Source organism: Chenopodium album, chromosome 4, assembly GCF_948465745.1.
Source record: "Chenopodium album chromosome 4, dcCheAlbu1.1, whole genome shotgun sequence".
In the NCBI taxonomy this organism is placed as follows: domain Eukaryota; kingdom Viridiplantae; phylum Streptophyta; class Magnoliopsida; order Caryophyllales; family Amaranthaceae; genus Chenopodium; species Chenopodium album.
The window spans coordinates 57,642,323-57,658,572 of NC_137837.1; the positions used below are offsets into that span (position 1 = coordinate 57,642,323).

At 38.0% G+C, this 16,250-nt stretch overlaps 2 protein-coding genes across 2 annotated transcripts; one reads left to right on the forward strand and one right to left on the reverse strand.

The window, feature by feature from the left end:
- Nucleotides 1-334: 334 nt before the first annotated feature.
- On the forward strand, nt 335-877 carry LOC145627958 (uncharacterized). The gene has a single exon (XM_081680298.1). It carries the CDS (start codon nt 335-337, stop codon nt 875-877), a length of 543 nt encoding a protein of 180 aa, XP_081536424.1.
- Nucleotides 878-5,912: 5,035 nt separating this feature from the next.
- Nucleotides 5,913-8,344, reverse strand: LOC145627959 (uncharacterized). The gene is made up of 4 exons (XM_081680299.1): nt 8,242-8,344; nt 6,912-8,136; nt 6,372-6,807; nt 5,913-6,272 (listed from the first exon to the last, which is right to left on the reverse strand). Exons 1-4 carry the CDS (start codon nt 8,342-8,344, stop codon nt 5,913-5,915), a joined length of 2,124 nt encoding a protein of 707 aa, XP_081536425.1.
- Nucleotides 8,345-16,250: the final 7,906 nt, after the last annotated feature.

A 16,250-nucleotide genomic window follows, 5' to 3' on the forward strand; every position in this document is an offset into this window, starting at 1 on the left:
AAAGCTTGTTTTTGTTTTATTATGTTTGTTTGTTGTAATTAATCATCATTGTATAATATTACCGTTATCATTATAATTATTGTTACTACTGTTATTGTTGTCGTTTTGCTGTTTTTTTTTCAACTAACATGATTAATTTTTGCCTAATCATATAATTACTCACAATAATAAACCAAGGGGGAGAAAAGACTACATTATTTATGGTTTATTATTATTAAATTTAATAATCACGTGTTTTATTGACCTAATTATAAATATGGAAGAACTAAACATGTGAGTTGTACATATAATTTGTCATTATAAACTAATTATCACGTAATTTGTTGTAGCTAAAATGGGAGACCTTAAGAAAAGACAGTTCAGCATCTTAGATTTATCTGGAAAGAAATTTCTGGAATGGAAAGTGGATGCAATGATGAATTTGAAAGCTCAAGGCTTGGAACACGCTGTTAAAGAAAATAAAAGCCCCTTTGGTCAAACAACTGATGCTACCTCTTCTGCAATGACGGTTGTAAAACCTATCACTGAAAAAGATAAGGCAAAAGCCTTAGTGTTGTTAAGGCATCATTTACATGAAGGCCTTAAAACTGAGTACATGATGGTTAAAGATCTCAAAGAATTATGGGATTGCCTTAATGAAAGAATTGGACATTACAAAAGGGTGCTCCTTCCTAAGGCATTATTTGACTGGACAAATTTACGGTTCCAGGATTTCAAATCTGTAATTGATTATAGTTCAACCATACATGAGATAGTGTCTATATTGAGATACTGTGATCATCCAGTTACGGATGAACAGATGATTGAAAAAACACTCACTACCTTTCATGCAAGTAACATACTGTTGCAAGAACAGTATCGTGAAAGAGGTTTTTAAAAGTTCAATGAATTAATGAGTGTATTGCTTGTTGCGGAACAAAATAGTGAACTTATGTTGAAAAATCATAACCTGAGACCAACTAGGACTTTGGCTACTCATCATGAGGCTAATGCAACAAATTCTTATCCACCCGAGTCAAATGCTACACGAAGAGGTGGACGTGGAAATTACAATAGCCGTGGAAGAGGCCGTGGAAATTATCGCGGACGCGGCCATGGTCGTGGCAGAAACAATTTTCAAAGAAACAATAATTTTGAAAATTTTGAAAAACAGAAGGGACAATCGTCTGGAAGCCACAAACAAAATCCTTCGAAAGGAAAAGACACATGTTACAGATGTGGCATGACAGGTCATTGGGGACGTACTTGTCGTACGGCCAAACATTTGGAAGACCTTTATCAGGCTTCTGTAAAAGGCAAAGAGAAAAATGCATAAGCAAATTATGTTAATGAGGAAAATGCTCCTTGTCCCAGCCTTGATGTATCTGATTATTTCATGGACAATGCTGAAATTGAAAATGATTTCATTCTCGGAGAAAACAACAACAATGCTTAGGTTTCCCATCTACTAATGTAACATATGCTATGTTTTATATATGCTATGTTTTAATGTATTTTCTTAGTATCCTGTATTTTAAATTTCTAGTCATGTACTTTAAATATCTATCATCAATAAAAGTTTGTATGATATTATTCTAAACTAATCTCAAATTTATTTTATGAAGATATGGATCTGCCTGAAGTTAGTGCGAATATCAATGCCTTTTGGACAGTGGAACCACACATACTATCTTAAAGGATAAAAAATATTTTTCACAATTAAAGTTGTTTCGAGCAAATGTAAACACCATTTCCGGGTCAGCTAAATTAATTGAAGGATCTGGAAAGGCTTGTATAATGCTTCCAAATGGACCAAAATTAATAATAAATAATGCTTTATATTCGAGTAAATCTCAAAGAAATCTCATAAGCTTTAAAGATGTACGCCAAAATGGCTATCATCTAGAAACAATAACTACAAATCAAAGGGAGTATATATGCCTCACGGCAGAAAAACATGGCAAGAAACATATATATGAGAAATTGTCAGCATACTCTTCGGGATTATATCGTATAAACATACGACCCGTGGAAATGAATATGGTATCTAACCAGAAGTTAGATGACAAAAATTTGATTATTTTAAGGCATGATCGTTTGGGGCATCCAGCAACTGGGATGATGCAAAGAATAATAGCACATTCAGTTGGACATTCAATAAGAAATGTCAAAATTCCTCGATCAGATGAATTAACATGCTCTGCATGTTCACTTGGAAAATTAATAAGAAGGCCATCTATGAACAAAATTGCTACTGAATCTCTAAAATTCTTGGAAAGAATTCAGGGAGATATATGTGGGCCAATTAATCCAGCATGTAGACCATTTCGATATTTCATGGTTTTAATTGATGCTTCTACACGATGGTCATATGTTAGTCTACTTTCAAGTAGAAATGTTGCCTTTGCAAAATTACTTGCCCAAATTATCAAATAAAGAGCACAGTTCCCAGATCATACAATACAGAAAATAAGGCTTGACAATGCTGGGGAATTCATATCCCAAACATTTTTTTTTTTTTGGAAAATAAGATTTTATTACCAAAAAGAGAAAGTGACAACTTACAAAAGCTAAGTTATAACTACCACCAGAACACCAAAAGACCTGAAAACAACAGGTCGCCCCACGACCAGTTCTAGACCCAAACCTAGCCACCTTCTAGGAAGGGTTCTAGGAAGGGCCTAGAACAACTGGACTCATATTTCCGGCCACCTTCTAGGAAGGGTTCCGGAAACCAGGACCAGACAACAAAAAACCAGAAAACAACACAGCCAAACACCCGAAAGTCACCAAAAACTACAGCCAGAAGCAGACATGCCTGCAAACCGACTAAAAAAAACCAAAAGAACAAAGATAAACAACAAAACGAGCACCAAAGCAACAATAATAACATACTGCAGCAACAAAAACAGCACCAAAACAGCAGTGCATTAACATAATCAGCAGTGCAGCAGCAAGAAACCAGGGCACAGCAACACCAAAAGCAGAACGCAGCAGCAGCAGCAAAGAGCAGCAAGGCAGGACAGTGCAGCTGCAGCAAAAGTAAAGCACAGCAGAACACAAACTATCAGCAGCACCACACCAGCAGTGCAGCAAACAGCAGCACCCAGCATAGCACAGCGGAACACTCAGCAACAAAGCAGTCAGCAGGCAGCAAAGCATCAGCAGTGCAGTAGCAAAACAACAGCACACAGCAAGACACAGCAGACCACCCAGCAGCAAAAGCAAACAGCAGGCAGCAAAGCACTGCGCAGATCAGAGCAGCAGTAAAAAAAAAACAGAACAGCAGGGCAGCATTACCACCAGACAATAGCAGCACACTGCAACAACAACAATAGCACCAGAACCAGTGCAAAGCAGTGCACAGCAGAACACCTAGTATAGCATAGCACCAAAAGCACAAAGACAGCAAGCAAACAGCCAAACCAGCAAAAAAAGAACAGCAAACAAAACAAAAACAACGGGAACCTCAACTGAAAAATAAAGAAACCAGAACACACGCATAAGGAGCCCGAGACAAGCCCTAGACAATCAAATATTTGCTTCCCGCCGGGATTCTACAAACTGAGTGAAAGACAATATCCCGAACAAGAGCATCAACTGATTTGCAGCAACCAGTAAAGAGAACTGCATTCCTTTGAATCCAAATACCATAAACTGTTTCAGTGAAAGCCACCTGGATCACTTTATTCTTTAATCTGGAACTTCTGCAGATTTTCTTCATCCAATCAATCTCATCACTAAACTGCTGAACAGGCTTGGAAACACGCAAGATCCCCAAAACCTTACTCCAAACCTTCCTAGAGAAATCACAATAAAAAAATAAATGTTGAACACTTTCATTGTCATTCAAACAAAGGAAACACTTTGGATCACAAGAGATGTGTCATTGAAGCAACCTATCCTTAGTGACAAGCCTATTCCATAAAGCTAGCCACAAGATGAAAACACTCTTGGGAGTTGCTAAGTTATGGCAAGTGACTCTCTTCCAAGGAACTTTAGGCACTTGAGGCCTAATAGCAGCATAAAGCTTCTTGATTTTCAACTTGTTGCCCTGAACGAAACCATCCCATCCCCCTTGATCATTCACAATATCTCTACAACTCAAAATCTTATTCAAAAACCAGGACCATCTAGCAGGGGTAGGAGTGGTCCAACAATCTTTATGCTTGAAATAGTAGATATGAACCCACTTAACCCAAAGATTATCAGCCTTGTGAGCAATATCCCAAAGTAACTTAGTGACAGCTGCTTTATTCCACTCAGGAAGAGAAAGCAGGTTCCAGCCACCGCAAACTTTAGGAAGACAGACATTATTCCAAGCAACCAAAGACTTCTTAGCAGGAGCAGAGGATCCAGTCCAAAGAAAGCATCTGAACCTAGCCTCAATCTCTTTCAGAATTTTCTTCGGAAGAATAAAAATTTGAGCCCAATAAGTCTGGATACCAAACAACACACTCTTAACCAATTGAAGCCTCCCAGCATAGGACAAGTGTTTAGCCATCCAACCTTGAATTCTAGCAGTGACTCTCTCCACCAGAGGCCTACATTGAGCAATAGTAAGCTTCTTTGAAGAGAGAGGGACCCCAAGATACCTAAAAGGAATGGAGCCTTGAGAAACACCAAGAAGCTCCCTCAACTCATTCTGAACATCAACAGAGACTCCTCCAAAGTAGACTTCACTTTTATCAAGATTAGCAGAAAGCCCAGAGGCACCCGAGAATTTCAAGAAGGCTTGGAAGAGAAGCTTAACAGAAACACTATCAGCTCGAGAAAACATCAATAAGTCATCAGCAAACATCATGTGAGTTAGGTTTAACTTTTCACATCTAGGGTGAAAGTTAAATTCAGGAGACAACCTAAGCTCATCAAGGCATCTGGAGAGGTATTCCATACCAATAGCAAAGAGAAAGGGAGACATAGGATCACCTTGTCTTAACCCTTTCTTAGCTTCAAAGGGGGGGGGGGGCAGGAAAACCATTAATAAGAATAGAATAAGAGACAGAAGTAAGACAATTCCAAATCAAATCAACAAATCTCTGAGGGAAACCAAGCTCTTGCATGATAGTGATCAAGAAACCCCACTCAACCGAATCATAGGCTTTCTTCAAATCCACCTTAACCATACACCTGGGAGAGATAAATTTGTGATCATAGCCTTTGATCAATTCAGTTGCAAGAAGAATATTGTCACCAATGTGCTTGCCGGGAATGAACCCTGCCTGAGCATCATCAATCACCTCACCAATGACAACAGCAAGCCTAGCAGTTATGATTTTAGAAATGAGCTTATAGACCACAGTACAACAGGCTATAGGTCTAAAATCCTTAACATGAGAAGCAGAAAGGACTTTATGGACCAAAGTAATAGTTGTACAATTCCATTGCCTAGGCAAAATCCCATTATTAAAGAAATCAATAACAGTTGCATAAATATCATCTTTCACAATATGCCAAGCTCTCTTAAAGAAAAAGGAGTTATAGCCATCAATACCAGGAGCTTTAGTGTTATCAATTCCCTTAAGGCCAGCATCAATTTCAGCATGAGAGATAGGCCTAATGAGGTAGCTCTGAGCAGCAGAGCTAAGCTGCTTACCCCTCCGCATAGTAACAAGGTAAACAGCAGGGAGCCAAGGAGCCTGAGTCCCTAAAAGAGACTTATAGAAAGAGATAATTTCATGAGAGATAGCATCTGGATCCTTGAGAAACACCTGATTAGAATCAAAAATGGAGTCAATTCTATTCCTTGCTTGCCTAGTCTTCATCACAGAAAAGAAGTAGTGGGAATTGCCATCTCCAAGCTTAACCCAATTAATCCTAGATTTTTGCTTGAAGATGCTTTCCTGAATATCATTCCAGTGCTTGACAACCTTAATAGCATCAGATTCTTTAGCATATAAATCCAAATCATCAGTGTTCTGAGCCATTAAGGTTTAAATTCTAGAGAGCTCATGATTAGCCTGGTCAATCTTTTCCTCAATGTTACCAAACTGCTTGCTAGTAAGAGATTTGATACTAGACTTTACAGAATTGAGCTTCTGCCAAACAGAACTACCAGAGCCCCAAGCCTGCGAAACAGTATCAAGAAAATCAGGGTGATCCGCAATACAGTTTAGAAATCGGAAAGGTCGACCTTTCCCAATAGGGCCAGAGCAAATATCCAACAAAACAGGACTATGATCAGATAAAGAAGGAGGGAGATAAATTGTCTCCACATGCCCATGAGAAGCTAACAAAGCTTGATTACCAAAGGCTCTATCAAGTCTAGAGAGCGTTCTAGGGCCAGTATGAGCCTTATTAAACCAAGAATAGAAGGACCCTTTGCTTTTGAGCTCAGTGAGGTCCAAATCATCAACCAAATTCTAAAAGTCTCTAGTCTCATAATCAGTAACATCAGCACCATGAAGCCTATCAGAAGCATGAAGAATAGAGTTATAGTCACCAACACAAAGCCAAGGAGAATGTTGGATAGAGATGCTTCTAAGCCCTTCCCACAAAGAAAGTTTATCATGAACGGAGTGAAGACCATAGACAACAGTGAGAAAAATTTGAGTAGAGAGATCCTTAGAAGAAACAGTACAATGAATGAACTGTTCATGAACCTTCAAGACATTAACCGTTACTCTATCCACATTCCAACCAAGCCAAATCCTCCCTTTGGGAGAATGATCATAATTACACAACCAAAGCCAAGAAGAACCAAACTTCCTCTGATAAGTGAGAACATTTTTCAATTTGATTTTTGTTTCAAGCAATCCTACAACATCAACTGAATGAGAGTGAAGCAACCTCCTTACAGAGGCAACTTTGCCAGGGTCATTCAGGCCCCTGACATTCCAAATAGAGTAAATCATGACACCAAAGGGGGATTAACCTCACCCCTGCTTGGATTTATTGTGAAACCACCTGCACCATCCATTTCATTTGCAAACAAAGCAACAAAAGCATTAGAAGTAGAAGCGGGCTGATGAACTCTAGTTTGCTGGCTTTTTGTTTTCCTCCCTACTATTCTCCAACCCTCATCTGAATTCTTAGGAGTATGAACCTGTGGAGTAATAATAGATTGACCATGAACAGAAACCCCAACATCAACAGCAGCAGTAGAAGCAGGAACATGGGTAGGCTTAAGAGCCCAAACTTGCTTTTGCTTAGGAGGAACAGGAGCCGGTTCCTTAGGAGCCTGCTTAGGCAAAGAAGGCTTAACAGAGCAATCATGACCAATCTTGTTACACTTAGAGCAAAAAGAAGAAGCCCACTCATACACCACCCTGATCTCCAATAATTCCTTCGAAGGACTCTCAACCCACACAGAGGTTAGCATAGGCTTTGTAACATCAATCTCAATCAGAACCCTAGCAAAAGACACTCTAAGCTGTCTAGTAGTACACTCATCAGCACAAATTGGTACTCCAAGCAAACTACCAAGGCGGCTAAGAGTGTGAGATCCCCAACAATTAAGTGGGAGATTAGGGAATTTAACCCAAAGAGGAATAGTTCTAAGAATTTCAGCATGAAAATCAAAATCGGGGCACCAAGGCTTCACTATTGCAGGCTTTCCAAAGAACATATGAGGACCAGAATAAAGTATAGTATCTCTATCATCACTAGAACACATATTGATAATAAAGTACCCATCATCATGCCAATACACATCTGGTTTTTGCATATCATTCCATTGTTGAGCAAAGAAACGAAGAACAACAGCAATAGTAGGATTAAAGCCAACCACATAAAAAACAAGAGCATTAGCCCATTTTCGATTACCTTCCTCAAGCTCGGCTGCTTGTAGCTCAGCAATTAGCTTTCCATCTTGCACTTTCGGAGCAACAAAGGATAATGTAGCTCCTTTTGCAGCCAATTTCCCAGTAAAATTTGAATCTCGAGTCACATTCTGCTCCAGAACAGGGGAAGCAGCAGCACGGTCTTCATTGCGCGAGCTCACCTCCAAGGCAGTAAGGGAAGCAGCTCGATCTTCAGTAACCTTGTGCGCAATATGTTCCAGGAAGGGTGAGGAAGGAAGAACAGGATTACCTGGTTCACCATCGTGCCCAGATCCACCAGCATTCAATGGAACAGTAAACCCAGAAACCCTAGGTACTGTTCCATTGGACTGGTTCGATCTAGCAGCAACTTTAGCAGCAACAGTAGCTTCAGCATCTAATTAACCACCGGAAATAGCACCACAAGCTGCCTGAGCAACCGCCGGCACCGGAGTAAGCAGCTCATCCCCCTCTTGAATCGGGCTAGGAACAAAAGGGGTACTTGAAATTCCCAAATTCTTCAAAACCGAACCAACAACTTCATGAGCATCCTTTTGTTGCGCAATTTGAGGTGTATAAATAGCTTGCTTCTTCTTCTTTGCCATTGAAATCCAGATTTGATGAAGAAAACCAATCAAAAATGAAGAACCATGAAGAAGAGAGAGAAGAGAGAAAGTCAACGAAAGTCAAACCTCATTAATTACGAATCCATTTTTATTATTTAATGATTATTGTATGTCAATTGAAATTGATGTTGAACACCTAGTAGCTCATGTTCATACACAAAATGGTCTAGCTGAATCACTAATTAAGAGATTACAATTGATTGCAAGGCCATTATTAATGAGGTCAAAATTGCCATCATCTGCTTGGGGACATGCTATAACACATGCAGCAGCACTAATTAGATTGAGACCTACAACTTATCATAAATTCTCACCACTACAACTTGTTTGTGGTCGAGAACCAAGTATCTCACATCTAAAAATCTTTGGTTGTGTTGTATATGTTCCCATTGCTCCACCCCAACGAACAAAAATGGGTCCACAAAGAAGACTGGGAATTTATGTCGGGTTTGAATCCCCTTCTATAATTAAATATCTTGAACCATTGACTGGTGACTTATTTACGGCTAGATTTGCGGACTGTCACTTTAATGAAACAGTATTCCCAGCCTTAGGGGGAGAGAAAGTGGACCCACGTGAGAAAGAAATAGAACTTATTTGGAATGCAACACAACTGTTGATGTTAGACCCACGAACAAATATGTGTGAACAAGAAGTCAAGAAAATTGTTCATTTACAAAGTGTTGCAAATCAATTGCCTGATGCATTTGTAGACACAAAGAAGGTGACAAAATCACATATACCAGCAGAAAATGCCCCTGCACGTATCAAAATTCCAACTGGTAATAAGGCCATAGAAAGTGAATCTCAAGCACACAGAAAGCGTGGTAGACCACTTGGTTCAAAAGATTCTAAGCCAAGAAAATTGAAAAGATTGGATGGAATAGAAAATGAGACTAATGATGTTCCCCCGTCACAAGGTCAAGAAAGACCAAATGTGGATGAAAGTAAAGAAAATGATGATAATCCAATAGGGCACGACCAAGAAGACAACCCTACGAGAAATGAACAAGATGTTCAAAATATCGATAACAATGAGAATTCAATGAACTACGTCTCTACCAAGACTCAATGGAATAGGAAAGATGTTATCGTGGATGAAACATTTGCAAATTCCATCGCAATCGACATTGTGTCTGATGAAAATGATGTTGAACCAAGGACGGTAGAAGAATGTCGACGTAGGAGTGATTGGCCAAAGTGGAAGGAGGCAATGCTGGTTGAGTTAAAGTCACTTGAAAAACGAGAATTTTTTGGAAATATAACCCTTACACCAGCAGGTGTAAAACCCGTTGGATACAAATGGGTATTTGTGAGAAAACGTAATGAGAAAAATGAAATAGTTAAATACAAGGCAAGACTTGTAGCCCAAGGATTTTCTCAGATTCCAGGGATTGATTATGAAGAAACATATTCTCCAGTAGTTGATGCAACCACATTAAGATTTCTGGTAAGTTTAATAGTCACAAAAGGACTGCAAATGCGATTAATGGATGTAGTGACTGCGTATTTGTATAGGTCACTTGATACAGACATTTACATGAAAGTCCCTGAAGGACTAAAACTACCAGAAAACCACAAGCCTAAACAATTGCTTTCCATAAAACTAAAAAGGTCACTTTATGGATTAAAACAATCTAGAAGGATGTGGTATAACCGTCTGAGTGAATACTTTATGAGAGAAGGATTCAAAAACAACCAAGTTAGTCCCTGTGTTTTCATAAAGCGATCACAATCAGGATTCGCTATCATTGCAGTTTATGTTGATGATTTAAATATCATCGGAACCCCAAATGAACTCGAGAAAACTGCAAAATACTTGATGAAAGAATTTGAGATGAATGACCTTGGGAAAACTAAATTTTTCCTTGGACTGCAAATTGAGCACTGAGTCGTGGTATTTTTGTCCATCAATCAAGCTATACAGAAAGAGTTTTGAAAAGATTCTTCATGGACAAAGCAGCTCCAACCAACTTCCCAATGGTTGTTCGTTCTTTGAATATGAAAAATGATCCATTCAGACCCCGAGAAGAAAATGAAGAGATTCTGGGTCCAGAAGTACCATACTTAAGTGCAATTGGAGCCTTAATGTACTTAGCTAACAATACTAGACCCGACATAGCTTTCTCTGTGAACTTGCTAGCCAGGCAAAGCAATGCACCAACATATAGGCATTGGAAGGGAAAGACCTTGGTTTATATTATCAACCAAAACAAGATGTTGCTCTCATTGGGTACGCAGATGTTGGATACTTATCGGATCCTCAAAATGCCAAGTCACAAAATTGATATGTGTTCACTTATGGCGGCACTGCAATATCATGGAAATCAACAAAGCAGACATTGACCGCGACATCCTCAAATCATGCAGAATTGATAGCCCTCTATGAAGCAGGACGAGAATGTGTATGGCTGAGGTCGATGATCGGTAATATCCAAAAGGAGTGTGGAATAAACGCAATAACAGAAGACCCAACCATCATATTTGAGGACAATACAGCATGCATTGCTCAAGTGACTGAAGGATATATTAAGGGAGAAAAAACGAAACATATTGCCCCTAAACTGTTCTTCACACATGATCTGCAAAAGGACGAGGAAATAAATATCCAGCAAATTCAGTCTTGTGACAATCTTGCCGACCTGTTCACCAAATCACTTCCTTCGAAGAAATTTGAGCTGTTAGTTCACAAAATCGGGATGCGACATCTCCGTGAACTATGCTAAAATCAGGAGGAGTATTATATGTACTGCACTCTTTTTCCCTTCGATCAGGTTTTTATCCCCATTGGGTTTTTCCTGACAAGGTTTTTAACGAGGCAGTATACCAAAGCATATAATACTATATCGTTGTACTCTTTTTCCCTAGCTATGGTTTTTATCCCAAAAGGGTTTTACCTAGCAATGTTTTTAATGAGGCAACAAATATTTTTTTTATGTATAAGTATGGGAATTCAAGGGGGAGTGTTAGAAGACAATGTGAATGTCAATCATTGATTTGATGTTGCAATGCACATATAAGTCCAACCCTTGTGAACTTATATGGAAATATATGAGCACGATTGAATTGTACTCTAAGTATAGAAGTATTAGCTATATATATAAGATGTCATACGAGGCAATAATAATAACATACTACAATTTCACTCATCCTCTTTACTCCTTCTCCTTCACTTTCTCCTTTCACTGATTAAAGACTTTCTATCGGTAAAACTTTAACACATAACAGTTAGTTTAGTTATTGATCTACTCCAAACATACCCTTATTTTTGTAATTTTTTATTTCGAAAAAATAGAGTAAAAGATACACCTCTACATTTGTGACCAAGGAATATTCCTTTTTGTAGGTCCTTGTTCTTTCATAGCTTGACACGTTAAAATCATGTTTTTAGCTTTTTGTTCGATTAGTTTCCAAATTTTTATTACCAGATTTACTACCTCCACTGCATATTATTTGCAACGATTTCACATAAAGTAGAGAGAAAAAATGTCTAATCATTGCAAATAATATATAACGGATGTAGTATTAAGTTTTTTGTTCGATTGGTTCCATATTATTATTATCATTATTATTGAAGGCAGACACTTGATAAGTATGTCATGTGAATTGATTCAAATATAGCTAAATTTATAATTTGATATAAGTTGTGAATGATCAATTAGGATGAGAGGCAGCAACACTTGAAACAAAATTTTGTTTACATCATTTACTCTTATGACTTCTTTTACTAAAAGAGAATTTAAACAATCCAATCTTTTATAATTATTAGAGTGCCTATTTTACTTGTTCATTTCTTCATTATTAAAAAATATCTTCCCTCTTTGCCTAATTATGATTTCTTGAATTAGACAATACATTTTATGTTTCTGAGAAAATAAATTTGAATGAAAGATTTTATAACAGATTAGGGAGATTCAGAAATCCATACCAAACCAAGATTCAAATCAAAAACCAATTAGCAATAGAATGATTATCCCGCTTAATTGAGTTATAAACTAAACCCTCCCCCTCCCATTTTTATGTAAGGTGGGACAACCATACTCCTACTTGAATATAACAATCTGTCCCTCAAATGAGTATATTTATCCCAAATTGAAAAATAAAGCAAAGGGCTTTCAATTAATAACCAAAGCAAGCTACTCCTATTATTACCAATTAATTTTATGGTGAAACAATGCTTTGGGCTCTAATAGTTGGCTTCTCTCCCTTGTCTCTTGCCCATTTGTTATATTAGCCACTTTGAGTATGTAGATTGACGAATTAACGAGCCAATGAGGAATAGTTTTAGTCTATGGCAGATAAAGATACGGGCTTTGTTGAGGTAACAAGAGTTATGGACGTTGTTGAATAAGAAGTCATTGGATTCAATAATCATTGAGTTGACCATCTTGGAGGAGAAAGCTCATTCGACAATCAGGCTACATATGATATCATATTGGATGCATTTGGTACATTAGTTTGTTCTAGCTAGTACATCTAGTGTTTGTTGGAAGTTTTTCATATAAAATAAGAGAGTTGGGGAAAAAACAAGAGAGAGAGAGAAAACAAATGAAAGGGGAAAATCCCACATTGGTTGGGGGAAAAGGTTTTTCCTTGTTTTTATATTGTAGTGTCTTAACAATACTTAGTTTAGTGAGTGGGAGTTAAGTGTTACTCCACACACGCACGCGCCGGGTCGGGCTCGGGCCTCGGGTCTTGGGGAATGCGATGCGCGGGCGTGGGTCCTTGTTATCTTTTTGGAGAAATTTTATTTCCCTTTCTTTGTTAAACAGAATATTCTTTTTTATCTGTTGGGATTATTCTTTTCTGACTGTTGGAGTTACGGAATTAAATCAGTCATTAATCCCTTGATTGTAGCTGACTGATTAATTCCTTGTCTCATGCTTCTGTTGTTGACTGGCTGAATGAATCTGGTCGTTTTCTTATCCAGATTTTTCCCTCGTTTTATGTTTCATGTCTCCCTTCTACTGCCTATATATATTCGTTGTTTTTCCCAGTAAAAAACACAACACAATCAGTCTTCTCTCTTCTCTAAAAATTATCTAAACACGATTTCTTTCTGTTCTGTTTTCTTGGCAAATATTCTGAGTTCCAGTCGGGTTTGTGAGTGCACATAAAATCTGGCGTCGTGCTTATCCTGGAGGGCGACCGCTTCTAGTCTACTACACCGGGAGGTAGCGCTGAATCGTCTTTTAGGTTAGTGGTTCTCCACGACGCGGCTATTGTCACTTTGGTTCACGCATCAAGAGATAAGTAATTTTTGTTTTATTGCTTAGTAGTATAACAATCTAAAAGACGATTATGGATTCCAAGTTTTTGATTCCTGATATGTCTAAGTTAGAACCTCTTGATGGAAAGAATTATAAACGTAGGGCTGTTAGGATGCGTTTTTATTTAGAGCAAATTGATGTTGCATATGTTCTTAATGATATTGTTAAACCTGATGATAAGGATAATTTGTCTGAAACTGATGTTAAGTTAGCTAAGGATGATAGAACCTGTAAGGGCATGTTGTTGCATTATATGTCTAATAGTATGTTGGATATTTATATGGGTTTTTATCATGCTAAGGATATTTGGGATGCTTTAGAGAAAAAATATGGGACTTGTGATGCTGGTACTAAACGTTATTGTGTTAGTAAGTGGTTAAGTTTTCAAATTGTTGATGATAAGCCTATTATTGATCAGATTCATGCTTATGAGAGTGTTTGTATTAATATGGCTGCTGAAGGTCTGTCTATTTGTGATACTACCCTTGCTATTGTTCTGATTAAGAAACTCCCTCCCTCTTAGAAGGATTTTCGTAACCAACTCATGCACAAAAAGAAAGACCTAACCTTAGAGGAACTTGCTGCTCACCTCAAAATTAAGGAGGAAAACCGTATCAAAGACAAAACCCCTTCTGTTTTTCCTTCCTCTTCCTCAGCCAAAGCCGATCTTGTTGAACCCAAACACAACAACCAGTCCAAAGCCAATAACAGTTCTTTTAAGCCTAAAGGGAAGGTTCAGAAGTACAAGTTTAAGGGTACTTGTTTTGAGTGTGGTTTGACTGGTCACGAGGCTAAGGATTGCAGGGTCAAGAAGAAGAACAATGGGCAAAGTCAAGAAAATCTTATTGAGGATTCTGACATTATTGTTGCTGTTGTTTTAGAAGCTAACTTTACAGGTAATGCTGCTGAGTGGATTGTTGACACTGGAGCTACCAGACACATCTGCGCCAACAAGGACATGTTCACTACCTATGACAAGGTTGAAGGTGAAAATGTTTTCATGGGCAACTCAGCTTTTGCTTCTATCCAAGGCAAAGGGAACATTGTTCTCACTCTCACTTCTGGAAAATTTCTTACTCTGACTAATGTTTTGCATGTTCCAGAAATGCGCAGGAATTTAATTTCTGGCAGCTTACTCATGAAAGTTGGACTTAAGCTCTCTTTTGATTCTGATAGATTAGTTCTTACTCGCAATGGGGAATTTGTGGGAAAGGGCTTTTGTAATGGGGGCTTTTTACTCTTGATGTTAAAATTGACACTATGAATAAGAATGCTAGTACTTCTTCTGCTTATATTACTGAGTATATTGATTTATGGCATGCTAGATTAGGTCACGTTAATATTGATGTTATTACAACGCTTAAAACATAAATTTGATTCAGAGTTTTTCTCACACTGATTTTTCGAAATGTCAAATTTGTGTTGAAGCCAAATTTACAAAGAAGCCATTTAAATTAGTAGATAGACAGACTGAATTATTAGAGCTTGTTCATAGTGACTTGAGTGATTTTAACAATCACAAAAGTAGAGGGGGTAAAAAGTATTACATTACTTTTGTTGATGATTGCTCACATTTTTGTATGGTTTATCTTCTCAGGTCTAAGGACGAAGCTGAGGAAATGTTCCTCAAATATAAAGCTGAGGTAGAAAACCAATTGGACAAAAAGATTAAGAGGGTTAGGAGTGACAGGGGTGGTGAGTACAGCCCTGACACTCTTAAGGCATTTTGTGAGCAACTTGGCATTGTTCATGAGACAACAGCTCCCCATTCACCCGAACAAAACGGTATAGCTGAAAGGAAACATAGAACTTTAAAGAATATGATGAATTCTATGCTTATTAGTTCTGGGCTTCCTAATAACATGTGGGGGCGGCTATTCTTTCGGCTTCTTATATTTTGAACAGGGTCCCTCACAAGAAGCTTGACAAGACTCCATACGAAATATGGAAGGGTCGAGCGCCAAACCTGAAATACTTGAAAGTGTGGGGGTGCCTAGCTAAAGTAGGCATACCTAGTTTCAAGAGGGATAAAATTGGTCCTAAAATTGTTGATGCTATTTTTATTGGCTATGCTCATCAAAGTGCATCTTATCGTTTCTTTGTCAAAGGTACTAACAACACTTATGCAGGTGGCCATATCATCGAGGCTAGAGATGCTGAGTTCTTTGAGAACATTTTTCCTTGGAAAATATCTCCCTCTAATGATAGTGAATTAATTGCTAGTAGTTCTGTTAGTTTACCTATTGCTAATTCTCCTATTACTAACAATGATTCTGTTTTGGAGCCAAGGAGAAGCAAAAGGGCAAGAAAGGAAAACAGTTTTGGTCCTAATTTTATTACTTCCTATTTATCTGAATCTTCCTTAGTTGATGATGATTTTGTGCATATATTTGTTTTGGAAGATGATCCAAGAACTTATGATGAGGCAATGAGGCCAGTTGATGCTGTTTTTTAGAAAGAAGCAATTGATAGTGAATTATAATCAATTCTCAATAATAACACATGGGAATTGGTTGAACTTCCTAGAGGTTGTAAGCCCATTACTTGTAAATGGATCTTTCGGAAAAAATTAAAGGCCGATGAATCCATAGACAAGTATAAGGCAAGGATAGTAG